The 22,744-nt window shown below is 35.8% G+C and overlaps 1 protein-coding gene across 3 annotated transcripts in view; it reads left to right on the plus strand.

Moving 5' to 3' along the window:
• DMD (dystrophin) overlaps positions 1-22,744 on the plus strand; it is a 2,141,216-nt gene that overhangs the window by 604,157 nt on the left and 1,514,315 nt on the right. For all 3 annotated transcript variants that reach the window (XM_084869361.1, XM_084869360.1, XM_084869362.1), the window contains one exon: positions 15,669-15,788. In XM_084869361.1, coding sequence (XP_084725487.1) covers positions 15,669-15,788 — 120 coding nt within the window. The remainder of the gene's footprint in view (positions 1-15,668; positions 15,789-22,744) is intronic.

The raw sequence follows: 22,744 nt of genomic DNA on the forward strand, positions 1-22,744 counted from the left end.
TTCTGGTTCGGAAATTGAGGCCAACTTCCACCTTTAATTCATAAACCCACTTCAGGATTGATTATTTTTCATAAAATTATGACAATGAAAAAACAAAGCCAAGAGAAAGCCTGTCAATTGATAATACTCTTTGTGTTACTGGAATTAATTCTAGTGAGAAGAAAATGATTTGGTAATCAATTTATAAAAGTGTTAAATGTATTTAAATGTGAGATATGTATAGTTTCTTAAAGTTTACACTATAAGTAGTGAGCTTTTTGTTAGTCTTGCCATGATTTATAAAACAAGATACATTTTCTTTCTTTAGGTAACTGAGTTTAATATACAGCCTTATTAAAATAGATATTGATATAATTTTCAGCTTTTATTCCCAAGAATTTTAAGTGAATAAAACAATATTTCTTCTGACAACAAAATGTATCAGTAACTATGGAATAGTCAAAAAAGCCTCCCCACTCTGATGCATGACACACTTCTCACCTAATATAGCACTTAGGGTGTTTTTATAGCTTTGTGTAGTTTGATATTAATCCTTGCATCATCCTCATTTTTTTTCCCTAAGAGATGATTACAGATAACAAAAGTAAAGAAAAAATACAAATGTGTTCCTGAGAAAAAAATAAATTCTGCTCAGATCACAGGGTTCACATGGGTGTGTACTCTCTTTCTCTCTCTCAAAATAAAAAGGTTTGCAAATTTCAGAAGTATACCATGAATATTACAGATATGCTTATCTATGTTCTGTGATAAGATCCTTTGCTACCTTAATATCAACATTTTATTCGAAGGCAGGCTAGAAATTGAACCACTGGGAAATGCTATGAAGATAAATCACTTTTACTGAATTTGCCAATTAGGCAAGGTAAAGCAATCAATCCTATATTGGTAGTTACTATTAAATCTAGCCAAACTGATAACTCTGGGTAGCTAGAAAAAGTTCCAATTTTCTGAAAAATTTGGAAGAAATCATTCATTCCTTATAACTGTTGCTTTGGGTACAGAATTTAAAGCTTTACCTAGATATGAGTGACTCAAAAGTGATTCTCTGGAAAGTGAACAAATTGAGCCTCTTGTTCCCTTTGTGAAAGAACATGTCAGAAATAATTGGTTGGTTATTTCTGTCTTAAAAGACAGACTTTATTAGTTATGTTGATAAGAAATGAAAGGATTTCCCTTGAAGTGACAACATTATTGAGCAAAAGTCTATTGTGGGCTTGAACATTCATTAATGAAAATGAAGTTTGCTATTTTGGAGGGTATTTTAATTAAAAAATATTTGACTGAGGAATCATTTGTCTCATATCACAGTCTGACTGAAATTATGTTTCAAGCTTAGTTTACTAGCTATGTTTCCAGTTCTTTTGAGAGATTTAGATTTTTACTTAGCTCCATTAGCTTAATAACTGCATCAGCATAGTCCTTACCATGCAGGCTATTAAAATTTTCATATATAAATGGACATGTGCACAATATTCTGACTTCAGTTGATGGTCTATGTTAAATACTGATTAATTCAAATTAAATTACTTCTTAGAAGTTCAGTCACCTATCCTTTCCTTGAAGTTTAGTTAATCTCAAAGATTTGCTAAGACTGAAATATCCTCTTCTGCTGACTTAAAAATAATCTAGATTTCCATGTAATGGGGAAGAGTTTAGATGTAATCCCGCTAAATGATTTGACATTTCATTTAATTCCATTGCATTCTATTCTATAATACATCACTGAACAAATTATTATAAAAGCACAATGGGGCTTTGAAGAATACAGGTCTACCATATATGGAATCTTAGTTAAGAAGCTCACATTTTAATGCATTTATTAAAGACACAAAAAACAAGTGATTATACAAGGCTGGATATAGAAAATGGCTTGAGAATGTGTTGAAAGTAATGATTTTTTGGACAAAGGAAATGAAGAAATATTGTTATATCATTTGCCTAAGTTTATATTGTACTATGCTTAGTGAAAGAGGTGCATAGTCTCATCATGAAGGGCCATGAAGTCAAGATTCAGGCATTTGGAGTTACTCTGTAATAGGGGCCCATTATTGGTAAGACATTAAACTGAAGAGAGTAGCAATTTAGGAAAATTTATCTTGCAATATAAATAAGAACACAGAAGACATGTTAGGAAGATATTGTAGACGGTACAAACATCCTGAATGAAGGCAATGTCACTAAAAATTGTTAATGCATATAAGGCACATTCTAGAAATCAATAACAGAACCAATATTTAGGGAATGAACAAAGAATTCAAAGTAGTAGACTCTGACACTGGGCAATTGGGAAACTAAAGTTGGTTTTTAAAAATATAGGCAAAACTCATATATGAAAAATTCATAGCTAACATCATACTAAATAGAGGAAAACTAAAATAATTTCCCTTAAGATCAGGAATAATACTGGGATGTCCAATTTCACCATTATTATTCAACAGTACTAGAAATCTTAGCCACAGCAATCAGATAAGAAGAAGAAATAAAAGACATCCATATTGGAAAAGAAGAAGTAAAACTGTCTTTATTTGCAAATGACATGATACCATATATAGAGAACCCAAATATTCCACACATAAAAACTACTAGAACTGATAAATTAAGTAAAATAGCAGTATACAAAATAAATATCAAAAAAATGGTTGCATTTTTATACACCAATAATGAACTATCAAAAAGGAAAAATAAGAAAACAATTCCGTTTACAATTGCACCAAAAAATATTTAGTAATAAATTTAACCAAGGAAGTAAAAGGCATGTACTCAGAAAATTACAAGAAACTGAGGAAAGAAATTGAGAAAGATACAAATAAATGGAAGCATATATCATACTCATGGATCAGAAGAATTAACATTGTTAAAATGTCTGTATTACCCAAAGCAATCTATAGATTCAATGTAATTGATATAAAAATACCAATGATATATTTCACAAAATTAGAAATTTTAAGTCAATAATTTTAATAATTACAGTAATCATTTTAATAGTTATAATAATCCAAAAATATATATGTAACAACAAAAGAGCCTGAAGAACCTAGAAATATTGAGAAAGAAGGACAAAGTTGAACAAATCACACTACCTGATATCAAACTATAATACAAGGCCATAATAATCAAAACAGCTGGCATAAAAACAAACAGAATAGAGAGCCTAGAAATAAACCCACACCTTTATGGACAATTAATATTTGATAAAGGAGGCAAGACCATACAATGGAGAAAAGATAGTCTCTTTAATAAATGGTGTTCAGAAAATTGGACAGTTGTAACCAAAAAAAGTGAAACTAAATCATCAACTTACACCATATATGAGAATAAAGTCAACGTGGATTAAAGACCAAAATGTAAGACTTAAAACCATAAAACTCCTAGAAAAAACTATAGGCAGCGAAATACTGGACATTTCTTATTAATACATATTATATTATTATATTATGATTAATATATATATTATATCTCCTATGGCAAGGGATACAAAATAAAAAATTGGCTCTACATCAAAGTAAAAAGTTTATTTTTAATACTCAATTATTCCTTTAATGCTTCTTTATTAGCATTTTCTGGACTCTGGGGAGCATAAAAATGTAAGACAAAGGATCCTATCTCTCATTTACTGGGTTAAGTAGCATGTGAAGTATTCATATTTTCTTGAACCAATAGCAATTAATTTTGTTTCCTTGAAGAGATAATACAGTAATAATGAAAATTAATTATATAAGTTGATAAACATATTAGAATGAATTTTAGGGGAAATTTCTTCATAAGAAAGTTACAACATATATGATAATGTGAATTTCAAGATAATTATTATTCTTAAAAAATACACTCATGTTTTTTATATAACAAAATATATGGCCATACATCCAATCTCATGTTAAAAGTAAAAGTTAAGATGACACCGTGTCTCTTTCTAAAGGATATAACATTGTCAACTATAGTATGCTATTATTTTATGTTTAATATTTCTATTGTGAACAGAATGATTTCTAATGGTACAATTTGTAGTACTCTCTTATTTAACAATTACATTTTTCAGAGAAAATTTATACTTATTAACATTTTATATTCCATAAACAATTAAAGATCTGGGTTATAGCTACTGAGAATGGGAAAACTACTAAATCAGGTATTTTTATAAGATATTCTATAACTTCAGCACACTGAGAATATTTAGTAATTACCAAAGGTATTGAGAATAAATGCTGATGCCCAGAGGGGCTATTTTCGTGGATTGCGGTGTAGGAATGGAATGATAAGTTAATGCTATCAGAAATGGAAGGAAATAAGCATTTCCCATCATCTACCTACCAACTCTCCTAAACACTTAGTTGGCTGATTCTGATTTATTATCTCATTTACCTTGAATACTAAACCTATCTTGTATGGATTTTAATCCCTAATTCACAGATAAATAAATAAGTTCAGAGAGTTTCAGGGAGTTGCCAAAGGTGACTTGAATATTATTGATAGACTTGGGCTTTGAACCCAAATTCTTTCCCTCTATTTACAGATTCCAGTGAAGCTTGCTCTCTGCTAGAGGCTAGAGCAAATGTAGAGAGTAGCAAAGAGACTGGGAAGCTTATGCATTTGCTTCCCCAAGCTTGGGAATATCTAGATAGATGGGACAAGGAGACATAATGCATTTATGTCTTCAAACTCGGAGTCAGCAATGGGGAGAGACAGCACACAGATGGTGGCTGGCTGTGTATGAAACGCTTAGAATCAAAATTCTTAAGGAAATTATTTTTCAACATGTATCCTGTAGCTCTTTCTGTAAAACCAGGGGAAAGGGGAACTAGAAAGGGAACATAGAAGAAAACATGCTTATGAGGGGAAAGGTGGTAATGTTTGAGCAGGAGGATAATCAGTAGGATTGAATATCACATCTATATACTATTAGCCAATCACTGCATGTGACTTTCTGTGCTGTACCTGAAATCCTCACCCCAAACATCTCTCCCAGTAAGCCTGTTCTTTTCTTTTTCAGTAATCATTATTAGGCTAAAGGAATTTTGTAATAATTTATTAGATTTTCTTGGTGTTCACTGTTAACTTCTGATTTCAGTGGTGAAGCGATGCATGGGATGTATGGATGTATGCATTCATGGAGTGTAGAGAGAAGAGGAAATGCAAGATAATTGAAGTCTATTATTTAGGGACCAGGGACCCAGTACATGAATTCATGCATCTTTGGTAGGCACAGGGGTGGGTCTCCGCCTATCCTCTGTGCCCCTGCCCAGCCCCTCCCACTTCCATGGCCTTTCAGTCCCCTGTCTGCCAGCATCCCTGCTCCTACTCTCACTCACTGATGGTGCCACCTGCTCCACTTGTACCTGTTGATAGCACAGAGCAATTGGTCCAGCGACAGCAATGGATGCAAGTGGGGCCAGCACCATCAGCAGGTGTGAGCAGTGGCTGCTGCCCTGATCACCCCTCAGGAGCAGGGGCTGGTGGAGAGCACTCAGGGGCCATCAGGGCTGTCAGGTGCCACTCAAACCACTAATGGCCCCTAGTGATCAGGACTATTGCTGAGGGGCGGCTCTGGTGACAGCAGTAGGTGTGAGCACTGAAAAGGACTGCAGCACACAGCAGCAAAGAATTTTCAGTAACCACCAGAAGCTCGACCCCATGACAGCGACCAGCATCCAGCCTTAGTCTGGTGCCCCAGCTCACTTGCTCCATCATTCTAATGCAGCCAAAGCCCACCCCATTCCAAATATGCCCCCTGGTGGTCAGTACAGATCATAGCAGCCAGTTTGGTTTTTCTGGTTGTTCCACCATTCCATCTGTTTGCATAATAACCTTTTATTATATAGGATTAGGTTCTGTCCACACTCCAAGAAATAACCCCTCTGAAAATGCTAATTTTATCAACATATGAGACCACTAGATCAATTTGTTTAAAGCTACTGTTAATGTCATGTAAATAACTTGGAAGTTAGCCCTAGCCAGTTTGGCTCAGTGGATAGTGTCAGCCTGCAGACTGAAAGGTCCTCAGATGGATTATAGTCAAGGGCACATGCCCAGGTTGCAGGACTTGATCCCCAGTGGGGGGAGTGCTGAAAGCAGGTGATCAATAATTCTCTCTCATCATTGATGTTTCTATCTCTCTCTCTCTCCCTCTCTCAAATCAATAAAAATATATTTTGAAAAATAAATTGGAAATTAAAGTCTTATGTAAGGATCTGCAATTTATTATATATTCCTAAGATTCTGTAACTTTGCTGTAACTTCAGCCTTTCTTTTTCTGAATTTCCAAAACCACATTCCTTTCCTGTACTTACGCTGATTATAGGATGGTGGCTAGCATGAATTAGATGAGGGTTAATTAAATGAATATTGGCTTCTTGCAGTATGGTTTAAAGTGTTTGTTCAGAATGTGCATCAATATGAGTTTTTAAAACTAACTAGCTATTATACTACACTTGATCTTAGACAAAAGGCCGAGAAGTGATTAAAAAACTAACTAGCTATTAATATTAAGGCTATACTGTGTGCCAGGTAAAGTGCTAACCAGTTATAGCTTATTCAGTTTTCCTAACCTCCTGAAGAAATAGGTACCTTTATTATCACAGTTTTGAAAATTAGAAAGCTGAGGCTTGGTTGAAAATCTCCTCAAGGTCACAGAGCTGGTTAGCAATGCAGCCAGGAATCAAATCCAGGAAATCTGATTTCTAGTCCTACATATTTACACATGAATGTATTTTTGTCAGTCTAACATCCATATTATGCCCTTTCTATTTATATTCTGAAAGGTCTAGGGGTACATTGTCAACTCTGTTTTAAAATAATTTTTCATTTTTAAAAAATATATTTTATTGATTTTTTTACAGAGAGGAAGGGAGAGGGACGGAGAGCAAGAAACATCAATGAGAGAGAAACATCAACATCAACCAGCTGCCTCCTGCACACCCCCTACCAGGGATATGCCTGCAACCAAGGTACATGCCCTTGACTGGAATCGAACCTGGGACCTTTCAGTCCGCAGACCGACGCTCTATCCACTGAGCCAAACCGGTTTCAGCAAATAATTTTTCATTTTTATTAAACCCTCTTTCTCTGATTGGGAAGCATTAGATGCTTTTATTGATAAAATCTTTCAAATGTCTTCATTGAAATGAACTTTAGGTTCTCCCACCTTTGAGAGTTCAGGAGTTGGCAGAAAAATAAACATTTTTTTTCATTAAGAATGGTTTATTAATTAACTGTCTAATTGATGAAAGGACTAAGATAAAATAAATTAATAATTAGATAAAAAGAAGCAAAGAAGCACAAGCACACAAAACGGAAATAACCACTAATATTTACAAAATTAAAATAATTATAATTTTAAAAATTTTGAGCTCTATATTAATAACGATTTTAAAATGTAAACATTTATTTATGACAGAAAGATTAAAAAATGGGTTCTGATATTAAGCCTACTACAACTTTGGGATCATATTGAAGTAAGTGGGTATGAAAATAAAAGCTTTTCTAGGAGAGCCTGTTGAGAAAGCTTATTTAAAATATTCAGCAAATTTACAACAAAATTACATGCTATAAATAGACTCTCATGGGGAACTAGACAATATTGTGACCAGCAAGGCTTAGCAAAGTGAATATTGGACTTACAATAAAATGGCTAATCATTTCCAGATCATTTCATTCAGGGAAGCAGGGGGTAGAGAGCCTACCCTGTGCAGAGGTGCTGGAAAGAAGGAGGTAAAAATGTCTACAAGAGAAGATGTGAAGCAAAGAATAAATTGCCTACCTTCCCATCATTTTCTAAGAAATTATAAAACTTTTTAATTTGGCCAGTAAACGTTTATATGAAAATAAAATCAGCTCATATCCATATGTATTGACTTAGCTAATTGTTCATAAGTAGGGATATATATATTTGGTCCTGTGATGGCTTTTCCTAGATAATTACTTTCCCAGATATTGGATTTAGTCTGTGTACCAAGAAACATTTCTGGTTTCTTAAGATTAGTTGCAAATTTTATATTTGAACCAACTTTTGTGCTCATTAGTCTTTCCTTTTGTGCACGTTTATTTAACTGAGCTAAAAAAATAACAAATTACTTGTAACATTTTATTAAACACCTTTGTAATTATATTAATGGAAAGTGACACGTGAGGGGGAGTAGATGGCTTTGGCATCCATGCAGAACCCATAATTTGTGTTGTTTCTAGATTGTGTGTGTGTGTGTGTGTGTGTGTGTGTGTGTGTGTGTGTGTGTAAGTAGGACCTGCAAGTGTTGGCAATTTACTGTTGGTTAATCATTGAAATAGAAGGAATCCTATATAATAAAAAGTAATATGCAAATTGACCATCACTCCAAAACACAAGATGGCTGCCCCCATGTGGTCAAAGATCCTGCCCCCATGTGGACACAAGATGGCCACCACAAGATGGCCGGCAGAGGAGGGCATTTGGGAGGGACCAGGTCTGCAGGGGAGGGCAGTTAGGGGTGACCAGGCCTGCAGGGTTGAGCAGTTAGGGGCAAACAGGCTGTCAGGGGAAGAGTTAAGCATCAATCAGGCTGGTAGGGGAGGTGATCAGGCTGGCAGGCAGAAGCAGTTAGGGGCAATCAGGAAGGCAGGCAGGTGAGTAATTGGGTGCCAGCCGTCCTGGATTGTGAGAGGGATGTCTGTCTGTTTAGGCTCGAGGGGTTCCAGTTTGGAGAGGGTGCTTGCTGGGCTGAGGGACACCCCAACCCCCATGCACAAATTTTGTGCACAGGGCTTCTAGTAATAAAATAAACTATGCACTTTGGCAACTACTGCCCTTTCCTGTTCCATGTTGCTGAGCACATACTATGGCCAAGGGAAATATTGTATTCTATCCTATGTAGCTTACAGGAGACCCAACCTTGTTGGTGTTTTGTTGTTGTTAATCCTCACTTGAGGATATTTTTCCATTTATTTTTAGAGAGAGTGGGAGAGAGGGTGAGAACAGATATATATATAAACATTGATGTGAGAAAGACACATTGTTTGGTTGCCACCCCACATGAGCTAAATCAGCTAGGACTTGTTTGTGTTTTTTATTAGTCCACCTTTCAATTAATTGTTGATCTTTACCTCCTCTAAGCATTAAATTAAATAATTTCATAGACTTGAATATTTTTATGCCTTTTATTTTCCAGGCACTATTTCACAATATAATAGCATGAGTCTGAAGTAAACACTGGAATGTCTCTTTCTCCAGTGGTTGTCTTACGCCAGTTTTTAAAAAAATCATCTTGACCATGGGTCAGAGCAAGAAGAACTCAGTCCCACTGATGTTGAAAGCAAATAAAAGAAAAGTAATTTTAAATAATAAAATTGTGATTATGAACTAAGGGAATAGCAAATTTTGTCAGGGACTTTCACTAGAATATAATTTATAATAAATATAATTATTTACAGAGGTATAACAAAATCTGAGTTTTCATATCTAAGCATTTTCAATGTTAACTTTCACAATGGCCTTTTTTCTTGTCATAAAGAAAAAAGATCATTAGTTGACATTAGAAAACAAACATTGTTGACATTTGTATCTATCTAATATTGGTATCAAAATTTAATTAAGAGCATGACAGATATTTTTAAAATATAGTAAGTGCAGCAAATGCATTACATTAATAAAAATAATGACAATACATACATAATAAAATACCTAGTATGTATGTATATGTGTGTAAATAAGTCACATACTTTTTTTACAGTTATTTATTTATTTATTTATTTATTTATTTATTTTAAATAAATCTTTATTGTTCATATTATTACAAATGTTCCTTCCCCCCCCCCCTTCATTGCTCTCCTCCACCAGGTTCCCACCCCACCCTCTGTCCTTTCCCCACCCCGCATTGTCCTCACCCATAGGTGCACAGTTTATGTTCAGTCTCTTCCTAAATCTCCCTCTCCCCTTTTCCCTGAGAATCGTCAGTTCACTCCCCTTCCATACCTCTGATTCTATTATATTAAAAAGTTAATATTGTTCATCAGATTTTTTTTTTTTTTTACTTTCCTTGGTTTTTAGATTCACTTGTTGATAGTTACGTATTTGTTGTTCATAGTTTTTATGTTTATTTACTTTCTCTTCTGAAAGAACCCCCTTCAGCAATTCATATAATTCTGGTTTGGTGGTGATGAACATCTTTAGCTTTTTTTTTTATTAGTGAAGCTCTTTATCTGGCCTTCGATTCTGAGTGATAGCTTTGCTGGGTAGAGTATTTTTGGCTGTAGGTTCTTGCTATTCATTACCTTGAATATTTCTTGCCATTCCCGTCTGGCCTGCATGGTTTCTGTTGAGAAATCAGCTGACATTCGTATGGGTGCTCCTTTATAGGTAACTACCTGTTTCTCTCTTGCTGCTTTTAATATTCTCTCTTTGTCTGTTGCTCTTGGAATTTTAATTATGATGTGTCTTGGTGTGGTTTTCTTTGGATTCCTTTTGTTTGGAGTTCTGTGCACTTCCTGGACTTGTAAGTCTAATTCTTTCACCAGGTGGGGGAAGTTTTCTCTCACTATTTCTTTCCGTATGTTTTCGATATCTTGCTCTCTCTCATCTTCTGGGACCCCCATAATTCTGATGTTGGTTCGCTTGAAGTTGTCCCAGAGGTTTCTTGCATTATCTTCAACTTTCTGGATTCTCTTGCCTTTTTGCTTCTGCGGAGGAGTATCTTCTGACTCTTTATGTTCCAAATCTTTGACTTGATTCTTGAGATCTTCCATTCTGTTTTTAGGACTCTGTATAATATTTTTTATTTCAGACAATGTATTCTTTATTTCTTGTTGATCCCTTATTATTTCTTGTTGATTTCTTATTATTTCTAGTTGATCCCCTTTCATATCCTCATAGGTCTTATCGGCCTTTTCTAGGAAATTCTTGAAAAACCTTATAAGCGTAGTTTTGAACTCTAAATCCAGTCGCTTTTTGTCCTCTAATTCTTTTGTTTGTGATCTATTTCCTTGTTTCGGCATTTTCACAGCTTCCCTGAGTTGGTAGCCTTAAAAGTCTCTGTGTTCAGCCTGGATGGGGCGGAGTTTCAGGGTGGAGCCTACAGCCTTGGCTTCCGTCAGCCATGCCCTGTGAGGCTCCTGAGTCTCAGTATTCCTCAGGGTCCTTCATTACTCATTGCAAGCACCTTTGAGAGAAAGATGCCCTCGATTTTTGCCTGCTACCAAACTGTCTAGTCTCTCCCCCAATGAGCCCAGAACTGGGGCTCAGTTCAGTTGGAACTGGGGTACAGAGCAGTCTGGAGCTTTAGTCTCCTTCCCGCCAGGGCAATCCCGTGGCATAGCCAACCATCCAGGACCTCCTTTCGCCACTCCCCCAGGTTTCCACCTTAGAGCCCAGCTCCCTCTGTATGAGCCTGGGTCTGGCCTGGAACTGGGGTTCAGAGCAGTCGGAAATGGGGTTCAGCACAGTACTGAGCTTTTATCTCCTTCCCGCTAGGGAACGCCAGCCAGGCACTCAGCCGCCCCTCCTCTCGGGCTCTGTCCTCTCTTCGCCCACACTGTGTCTCTGTACCTTAGGCTTTTACAGCTCCTCTGATTTTCCTTCTGGTTTTCTCTTTCCTTCTCATTGTAGAATTTCCAGTCAGTCGACTTTCCTGTTCTGGGTAATGTCCATTTTATATTTTAGTTGTATTTTATTGAAATTGTTGTGTGCGTCTGCGGTTAGGTGTTTACCTGTGCAGCCATCTTGGATTTCCCAAGTCACATACTTTTAATAAAGAAAAACATACCCTAACAATATTACAACATTTTTACTTGAATGCATTATCTTCTGATAGGCAGAAATATTAGTGTACTTTTCTGTGGGTACATCTGTATTGGGCTCATATTTCAGGCTTAATTGGCAAATCAACTCTAAATCTCCATTGTATATAACTAGCTAAGGGGACTTCAAATCCATAAGAAGTAAATATTTAATTAAAATTTAATTTTTAAAATGACTTTATACAATTTCAATGTATTTTTAAAATTAGTAGTCTTAAGAATCCATGTTTTCTCAAAGGAAGCAGGAGCATATACCTTATACCAGTGATCATGACTCTTATTTGTGGATACTTAGGTTAGCAGAAAAATTTAACTTTCTAGACTCACCATTTTATGTGTGGCATTTTTGCTGCTTTTAACAATCAGCTTTTAAAAAAATGAACTCTCGGCATTGACTATTTTATAGTGTTTTGTCTTTTTCTGACATGGAGGATTAGCTAATGCTATGATATTCATTAATAATTATTTTCAGAGTTAAGGACTGGGGAAAAAAGGAAACAATTACAGCGTTGTAGTAGCTTCTGTCTTGCAGCTGTTGACTGTTCTCAGAAAGGCCAGTTTAACCTTTTTTATTCTAATCCCTGATTAGGAGCAAAAGTAGAAGTATAATTTGAATAAGTAGAAAAGAGAAGAGATACTGGAAGTAACTGAAAATAGAGTTTATGCTAATCTACCCCGGTGCTATTCACTCATTATGATTTTCCGCCACCATGGAGAGCCTTTCCTGTTTTGTTTGTTTGTTTGTTTATTTTTCACATTTTCCTCTACTCAATATAAGTCCAGGTAGTTCTTATGTGATTTTAAAACTATCTGCTCACAACAAGCTTTAGTGGTTATTTTGCACTGCTGCAAAAGCATAAAATGTAAACCCTGATCAATAGGGCAATTTCTGATTATAAAACAAATAGATGATCAAAACAAAATCAGAAATATAAGTACTGGAGAAAATATATAATACATTTAATCACATATGCTTTAAAAAAGTTCAATCTGAGTTTGACAGTAAGCAATTCATGGATCAAACAATACTTAAGTTCCTTTACTAAAATATGTCAAAACAGTAAAAATAACAATTTACATGTACAAATTGAACAGTATTGCATTATTTTCTTGTTGATTTTAATATATGTAATTATATGTACTCTTGTACTTGAGTGATGGGGGAAAAAAGAATTGGCCAAATTAAATAAACCAACCTATGCTATATTGGCTACCAAATTATTATTGTAATGGTTATTTTTTAAATTCCTGGCTATCACATTTGAAATGTTCCCGATCCTGGCTTATATAATTCAGAAAACCTCAGACACAACATGACTTTCAAGGACAACTCTGAATGTTAATGTTTCCATTTTTGGCCTCAGAGAAGAGTTTTATTAACTAGTGTAAGCTGTGGAATGTCAAAGGCGTGATCGACAGTATACACTCTGCACACAAAATAGATGCATAGTCATTTTATTCTAAATTGCTTCGCTTGAAAATGTAGCATGAAAATCTAGAGAGAGGGAGTAAAAGTAAGTCATTTTATACTGCTTTAAATTGTTCAGATCTGAAGAACAAAAGTCCTAGGATAAAAATGGTCATGTATTTGAGTTAGTTTTAAGCCAAGCCTAATAACTTTCTTTTATATCTGCCATAGGGTTTGAATAAGTAAGCTAGCCTGTTAGATGTCAAGCATCATTGTTCATGAGTAGGGGCTGCAAGTTTTCCAGAAAGTAACAGGCCTTATGCCAAACTTGCTTCTTCATTCTTGTGTTATATAAAAAAATGTTCTAAGAAGCAAAATGGATGATTTGAGGTTTTGCATATTCTCTGGGATTTTCCAATAATAATCAGTATATCATGATAATATCTTGGGGAACTGGCCCTCCCACGAAGATGTCTAGGTTCAAGAGCAGCCTTCTCTGTTTACCATTTATTTATCTCACTGATTATCTCTGTTTATCCTTATAAACCATTATACACTATGATTTTTATTTATCTATTTTCCTTTTAATCCAATTTCTTGAGGTGATACTGGTTAACACAATTATATAGCTTTCAGGTGCACAATTCTACAATATATCATCTCTTCACTCTATTGTATGTTTAGCATCCCAAGTCAGTTAGTTCTCCTTCCGTCACCATATATCCCCCATTTACCCTCTGCCATCTCCCCTCACCAACCTCCCCCTGGCAGTCACCAACTGTTTTTTGTGTCTATGCATTTTTTCTATTTTTTACACTATGAATTTTTAAAGATTGTAATACTGTTTTGCAGTTACCTGTCCTCATTAATGATTATATTAAAAAAAGAAAAAAACTAATTTAGCCTATTGCGTCAGGAAGGGACGAATATATCTGTGCATCTTGCCTTCACCAACATTTATCCATCTTTAGTTGCTTGGAATATGTAGTGATAAAGTAATTAGACACAAGCAACAAATGACTAAACTAATACATAAGAAAATAGTAGTGAAAATGTTATATTAAAAATGATAGAAAAAAGAGTAAGTAAGAAGTAGATTTAGATAGTATATCCATGAAAAGCATCTCTGGGCAGGTGACACTTAAACTGTGGGATTAAACAAAGGAAAAACAAACACCTCATACACACACACAACATTATGGTGGTTCCCAAAGAGAAAGGGGATTGAGGGGAAGTAGGAGAGGGTTAAGGGGGCATAAACAATGATGGAAGGAAACTTGATATGATGAACACAAAAAAATAAATTAATTAAACTGAGTTCTGAATGAGGAGAAATTATTTTTAAAACGGAGGGAGAACAATTAAGGCAAGAAAGTAGCTTGACACATTTGTGAAACAAGAGGTCTCTGAAAAAGTATCAGTGGGCAGGAATGCTGTTTAGCTTTAGACTAGAGGTAGGCAGGTACTAGATCATGAAAAAAAAAATAACAGTAAAGAATTTGTATTTTCCTTTTGTTAAAAATATATTTTATTGATTTTTCACAGAGAGGAAGAGAGAAGGACAGAGAGTTAGAAACATTGATGAGAGAGAATCATTGATCAGCCGCCTCCTGCACACCCCCCACTGGGGATGTGCCCTTAACCAAGGTACATGCCTTTGACCAGAATCGAACCCGGGACCTTTCAGTCTGCAGGCCGACGCTCTATCCACTGAGCCAAACCGGTTTCAGCAAGAATTTGTATTTTCCTTTTTAGCATGATGGAAATCCATTGGTTTTAGATAGAGGAGTGACATCTGATTTATAGTTGAGCAGAGGAGAAGGAACAAGCAAATAAGCTAAAAAGCAGCAATAAGTGAGGTGGGAGGATAATGGAAGCTCAGGAGAGGAGGATGACAAGAATGAATGAGTGGTTAATTAGATTAGTAATCGAAATGTCAAGTAAGATGATTTAAAAAAAATGGCTGATCAGTTTGGGAACCTGGAGGTTGATGGCGAACTTCACAGAGATATTTTAATGGAATAGTTGGCAAAGAGAATAGTCGGGTAAGGAAGTACAATAGAAAGAGCAAGTATAAAAAAACACACAAAATATTTCTTCATTGAAGAAGAACACATACTACTATTATGGGAGGAGCAGGAGGGTTGCTTGCGTAAGCAGAGTATGTTTTTTATTTTGGTTTTTTTTTTGTTGGTGTTGATAATGGAGAACTGCTGTAGAGATGGAGACATTGAAGATGCCAGAGGCAGCAGGTAATTTTAGGATAAAAGTCCTTGTAAAGTGAGAGGAGGTGGGACAAGGGCAGGCAGAATATCCTACTATACCTTTCTGAACAGATGCTCTCTTTATACTTTGAATGTCAATTGATGGTAGAAATGTACAAATTTCCTGAGTATCTTATTCTGTTTTAATAAAAAGAAAAAGTATATTACCCAAAACATGGCAGAAAGAAATCATTAATTTGGGAAGAAATTTTAATTTACTTTAAAAAATTATCTTTCAGGTGCTTCAAGAAGATCTAGAACAGGAACAAGTCAGGGTCAATTCTCTCACTCACATGGTGGTAGTAGTCGACGAATCTAGTGGAGATCATGCAACCACTGCTTTGGAAGAACAACTTAAGGTGAGATGATTTTCTTTAATACACTAAATATGAAATTTAAAATAATGAATTGTTACTTAGAAAACAATTAGAAAGTTTATAAGATAATTTGTATATTACAAATATTGAGTGTAATATATATGTATTTATTTGAACTAATTCAAGTTATGTCCCATTTGTACATAATTCCCTTTCATCAACAATATACTGTTTGCTCACACTAGCTCCTGGCCTTTGGGGAAATATATAAATGCAGATTAATTTTTTGTTATAGTTGAATAACATGTGTTAGATGATTGATCAAGGGAATATTATTTATGCCGCTTTAAACATGCAGTTTAAGAGAGGACAAAGGTAAAAAACATAAAAAGCATTACATTCAATTAGATAACATAAATTGAACACCTTCAGTGTATTTTTTCCTGGAAGTCTTCAGTTGTAGTCTTGATGAGGGCATAGCAGCATGTTAAGGTCATGAAAGTTTTGTTGGAGCAGATACTTAGCCTTTTATTTTTATTTTTGTTTTGGTGTTTTTTTATTTTTTTTAAATAAGGATTTTACTGAACTATAGCATGCATGCAGAAAAATACACAAACCATACACACAATAAATTATCACCTCAATCCAGCCACCACTGACAAAAATCAAAACATCACCAATTTCCTAGAAGTTCCCCTTGATCCTCCTCCTAATCACTATTAGTAATCACAAATAACACAGATTCATTTTAGCTACTTTCTAACTCTGTAAAAATAAAGTCATGATACTTAGCCTTTTAAGCCCTCACTAGGCTGAGTCAGTAACTGTGTGCTTGGAAACATGACCAATACGTATAAACAAAGGATAATATGGATATTATATTTTTCTCTTCTCTTCCTAATTAGGAATAATAAGGTTTTACTGTAAAATTTAAAATAATTTCAACAAATCCCAAATCCATACACAAAAACATGAATAATATGGGGAAAATATAATTTATTGTTCTCAATGTGATAGGTACATTCACATATATGTACAATTAGAGATTGTATTTGAGGTATTCTTTGTACTCACCAAACTCCTGGCTTTTCTTTGTGATAGTTCAGAACCAGTAGTCTGACACATCTAAGGATTTAATCAGTGTGGGTTTAAATAGCTTTATCAACTCAAGGTTGTTCTAAACATAGTTTCTTTTACTAAACTTATAACAGCATTTCTTAAAGCCTTATATCTGTTCTCTTTTTACATGAGTTGTGGTTTCTTTTTTAGCTCAGGGAAATGTCATTTCCTCATATTACTGTTTTAGATTGCCAATCTACAATTTTATCTTACTTGCCATTATTAAACAAAAAAGAGAAAACCCTTGAGCTGCTACAACTGAGCATTTAATTTATACTAGTTACTCAAGTTAATTGCTTATGTTTCAATGAAACTGTAGGGATCGCAGATCTAAAAAGGCTTAGGACTGCTAATATTATAATGTATCATTGAATATATGATCAAATATCACACACACACACACACACACACACACACACACACACACACGCGCGACCACCTAAAGGACTAGTGAAAGACAACTATTGTGTCCATTTTAAGGAATTCTGTCATTCTGATACAATAGTGTTGTAACTAATTAAGGATGGAAAAATTTTAATACTGTGTTTCTCAAAAATATTCAGAAAAGATAAAAGAAGGCTAGAGGGCAGAGACAGGAAGGATGACTAATTAAAAAAAAGTAAAGTATTTCTAAGTCATAGAGTAGTTCCAGTTAAAATAACTACTGAAATAAATCCATTTCAGCATTACCAGACCTAGTACTACTGGCTTTGGAATATAATTATTCCAAGTGATGCCTATGAGACTAGGCCACCTGTAAAAATAGTCCATAGAATTGGCAAATGTTCCCTGGGTGAGATCTTAGGTAAGGATAAATTAATAGTGGTACTCCTAAGGTTTTCTATACATTTATCTTACTTGCTTTCATTTTTATCTTGTTTTCTGTGTTTCACCCAAGACATCTACTAAAATAGCTTTGCATATATTGGCTATCCCTGATTCATACAAATTCAATCTCCCTTTATCCATGACTAGAAGCTCGATGCATGAAGATTCATGCTAGAATGGGCTTTCCTTTCCCTGGCTGCCAGCACAGCTTTTCCACTCCAGCCCAACCCCTTTTCACTCAGTCCCCAGACCCACCTCTTTCAGTTCTGGGAACCACCTCTTTCAGTTCTGGCCCTGCCTTCCCACACTGCCCAGAGGCCTTGAGAGACCTGGGGTGGGGCAGAATGCCTGCATTGTCGCTATGGCGATGATGTAAACATTCCTCCCCCAACACTCAATGCCTGTGTATGCAAGTTAACCACTCTCTTTGTTGGGTTAATTTGCCTATCACTCCTTGATTGGCTGGTGGTATAGTGGAGGTACGGTCAATTTACATGTTTGTCTATTATTAGGTAAGATTGTCTTGCCCCTTAATTTGTGTTGACTATTACCTCCCAACCTCTTTTCCCCTCAACTTTCCCCCTTTGATGTCCTCCTTTCCATCTACATAGCTTCTTACTGTCACCTTACTTTTAGATAATCTAGACTAGTGTATATGTATAAATGGGCAGAGTTAGAAGGAATTAAGTGGTGAGAAAGCCCCTGCTTTAGCATTTCTTTCTTCTCATTCCATCAGTTTCCTCAGTCCCTGAGGAATCCATGCTTGAATTCTATGCCTTATTTAACCATTGGCTTGAATTGCCCTGGAATGCTGGGCTCTCTTTTGCCTTTGAAATTCTGATGACTCTTTCTTAGGTTCTTCGCAAATGGACCTAATTTTGTCTTACCTAGTTTAATTTTTAAAAGGAAAGGGAGGAGGAAGAGAAGTTGGTAGAGAGGAGGAAAAGAGAATAAATAATAAAGGATAAGAAAACAGTTAAATACATACATTGGAAGGAGCCTCTTGATCAGCAACACAAGTATCCTTTGCAATGTAATAAAAATTCCACATGTACATTTGAGATTGTGTACTGTCATATTCCCAGAATAATTCTGTTATAAGTAATAGGAAGAGTGTTAGGAAAGGAAAATAGATATATGGACTTCATACAAGGGGGGCAGGGGCTGGCCGGGACATGAGAAGAATCTTTGAAGCTTTTAATAGAGTGAGGTCTGGTCATCCATAGATATTCCCCAAGGTCTGATAGTGTTGAATGCTCACTTACAACTTCTTTCTCTGCCATGATCTTCCATGTCATCACAATGCCTTAATCCATTTTGTTCAAGTCAGCTGAAGTATCATCCAGAGCCTCAAAATGAATACTCAGTGGTCTTTAATTAAGAGATGCAGATGGGGAAAATTAGGAGTCCTTGATTTAGTACAATGAGGGAGAAATGTGCCCTTTATCATATTTTAAAAAATACTCACCCAAGGATATAATTTCATTGATTTTCAGAGAGAGAAGAAGGGAGGGGGAAGGAAAGGAAAGAGGGAGAGGGAGTGGGGGAGAGAGAAGAAGGGGAAAGAGGGGAGAGGGCAAGTGAGGGGGAGGGGATGGGAGAGAAACATCAACCTCATCCAGGATTGAACCCACAACCTTGTTGGTATGTGGGAAGACACTCCAACCAACTGAGACACCCGCCGGGCTGTACTTATCATCTTGAGTTAAAACTCCAAAAATAACTCCTCATAGAACATCTTTACATGCATTGACTTATTTCTATGATCTGTAAGTTACATTTTCTCTAACTTTGAAAGACTTTTAGAGGTCTTCATTTTAAAAGGTTTGAAGAAAAACAAAGTTAGATCAGAACATATGCTTAGGGATTCTGAAAGATGGCATGTCTTCTGAAGGATAATATTCTGAAGGAGCAGTCTGTTGTAAATTAATTTGATTCTCTCATCAGTTCAGCTTGTCCCTCAGCAATGTCACCACCAGTCAGAAATTTGTCCTTAACTTTGAGGCTTCTAGGATGTCAGTAGACTGAAAGTCTGATTTATAATATAAACAATGATGGCAATAAATAATTTTATTGAGAAATAGTTTGGCTAAATAACTAAGGTGGGTAATTTATGTAGAGTCTCCAGTCCTGGAGGACATCACCATATCTATTTCTAATATTCTGCGTTCTATTTTCATTTTTTCAATGAGTACTTGTTATGTTCTTTCTATGTACCAGAAATTGTGCTAGGTAACAGGTAAAACAGTAAGTAAAAAGAGAATTTGTCACATCCTTTTCGGGTCAGGAGTGAGTAATTTTTGAGCTGACTGCTTTCCTTAGAACCTGAAAGAATAGCAGCCATTTCTCAGCTCCTTCTTAAAAATCAAATGCTGATGCTTTCTCATCTGTGGTGGGTTTGGCGACTGCTCTCTTGGTACCTACAATATAGCAGAAGAAATAGTCCTTAATCAGATATTTACAAAAATGATCAAATATTTAAGGATAGACACATTTTTTTTCTATAAATGAAAGGAATAAGGCTTCATAGCAAACAAAAATTAATCTTACTTAAATTGAAACTTGAAGGCATGAAATGATTCCGTAGGCAAGTGATGTTTAAGCTAGGATCTTAAGGATATGCTGGAGGAAGCTGTACAAAGTGTGTGTAAAGATGATTAGTGAAGGTGGGTACAATTTCCAGGAGGGAGAAATAGTATATCAAGTGAGCATGTTACCCTCAAGGCACTGGAAAAGGGGCCAATTTAGCTCCAATTGAGTTCAGAACAGTGCTGCTAGAGGAGGCTTGGCAGGTAGACAGGAGCTTACCTAAGAATTGAAATGTGTGTGTGATACTAAACTCCACAGTAATTCATTCAATCAAAATCATGTATTGAATAGCAGCTCTCTGCCAGGATGACAGCTGGGATGACTGTGATGAGGAGGAGCTGAGGCAACAGTCACAGAACCTGCCCTTCAGACTTGCACTAACCAAATGCAACCAAAAGTAAAATTATGGCCATGATAAATTCAATGTGCCAAAAATATAACTTGCTAGATGACCTAGCTTACAAGGTCAGGAAAATAGAAGTTAATTAGGCAATGCTGAAGGGCAAGAAAGTGTTCTGGACAGAAGAACAGCATTTTTTAATTCATTTAACAAATTTATATATTGAGTGTTTCCTTGGTACTAGCCAAAAGTCTAAGCTTTGAGGTTAAGTATGGATAAAATATAAACCATTCCTCTATGAAGCTTACATTCTAAGCATGCATCATAAAAGGCAAGGTTTATTCTATGAAAAAGGTGATAAGAACAAAAAGGAAAATACACAGGGAAAGGGAGTAGTAGTTAAAGAAAGCTACATTGAGAAGATGGCATTAAAAGAAAGTAAGGGAAGTGTTTTTGGAGGTACACAGGTCCTATGGGGCCTTTTATATTTGAAAAAAATGACAATAAATGGAGCATAGAGAAAGCCTTTGTTCTTAGGAGATAGCTGCTTCCAGTAAAAAAAGAATAAGAAACATGGTGAGGCTCATAGATTACAGGAAATGCTCTAATGAAAGCATCTTCCAGAGAAAAGGCAGTGCTATTAAAGTCCCATTATTGGATATGTTCTTTTATACAAGTTAATACTTGAGAGGCCAACTAGATGTATTAAAGGTGTCTGAGGCCACACACCCAGGAGTGTTTCTGGCATATAAAAGGTATTTGGATCATTTTGTTAGATGGCATTAATCCTAAAGTCATCTAGCTGTCTACCATTTTGGATCATTAAAGGTATATAAAAAAGAATTAATGCAGACAAGCATCGTCTTTTGAAAAATAACCTGGAAAATAAATTTTAGAGCAGATTATTAAACTTAAAATTGTGCACACATATTCACTTTCTTGCCTATATGATGAAGTCAATAAATTTAGAATGTTTTCTAGGAATAATTTTCAAAGATGAGAAAGGCCTCTAAGCACTAAAATACTAAAATCAAGACGTGAGAGGCAACTTTATATCAGATGACATTAAACTATTTATACAAATGTTATGTGATATTAAGACAAATTCTTTTGTGCGTTTATAAAGTTGATGCAATGGAATGGGCATATAAAGAATTTTATCCCCTTAAGTATTTTGCAAAACCTCACATAATGTGTTTGTTGATAAGGTGAGCCTTTCTCTACATGGATTGGTGGAGAACATCTGTGTTTTAATATATTTATTTTTGATATCAGATTTATGTGTCAAATTATATAACTGAAAATAACTTGGAGTGTCAGACAATTTGGGGGAAAGATGCCATTGGAAGATGTAGCTAATGAATTGGGTAAATTTTGCCTGAGCAGGAGTGATTAATGGATGATTTCCTCTCCCACATGATTTTAGAATGTCACATACAAATGTCATATACTGGGAAAAGTATGTTTATTGTTTGAAATGTTGCTGTTTATAAAAAGCAATATATTTAAATAAATTGAGTAAGTTTTTTATAAGAAAGGTCTGATTTTCCATCCATAACGTGAATAACGTGCTAGAGACCTGGTACACGGATTTGTGCACCAGTGGGGTTCCCTCAGCGTGCCTGTGGGAATTGGGCCAATATCGGCCGTCCAATGCTACCTGCCACTCCTCCTCATCCCAGCCCACCTTTGCCTAATGCAGGCTCATGCCCAGTCAGTCCTGATCAGGAGACGCTCACGCCAACACAGCAGCACTTGTCAGCTATGAGCCCTGTATCTTGCACCCATCAGTCAGATGAGTGGCGCTCCCCCATATCCTTCATCTTAATATGTTTTCTACATACATACCCTAAAAGACAGTGGTGGGAGGGCACTGACCACCAGGGGCCCACTCCTGCATCGAGTATCTTCCCCTGGTGATCAGTGCGTGTCATAGCAACAAGTCAACTGGTCATTTGGCTGCTTAGGTTTTTATATATATAGAAGTGTGTGTGTGTGTGTGTGTGTGTGTGTGTGTGTGTGTGTGTGTGTATGTGTGTGTGTGTAACCATTTATACCATTTATATACTTACACGTTTACCAGGGGTCCTCTCATCCCAGCCTGCATCCCCACCAATCCAGG

Source organism: Pipistrellus hanaki (genome assembly GCF_964339955.1).
Source record: "Pipistrellus hanaki genome assembly, chromosome: X".
In the NCBI taxonomy this organism is placed as follows: Eukaryota; Metazoa; Chordata; class Mammalia; order Chiroptera; family Vespertilionidae; genus Pipistrellus; species Pipistrellus hanaki.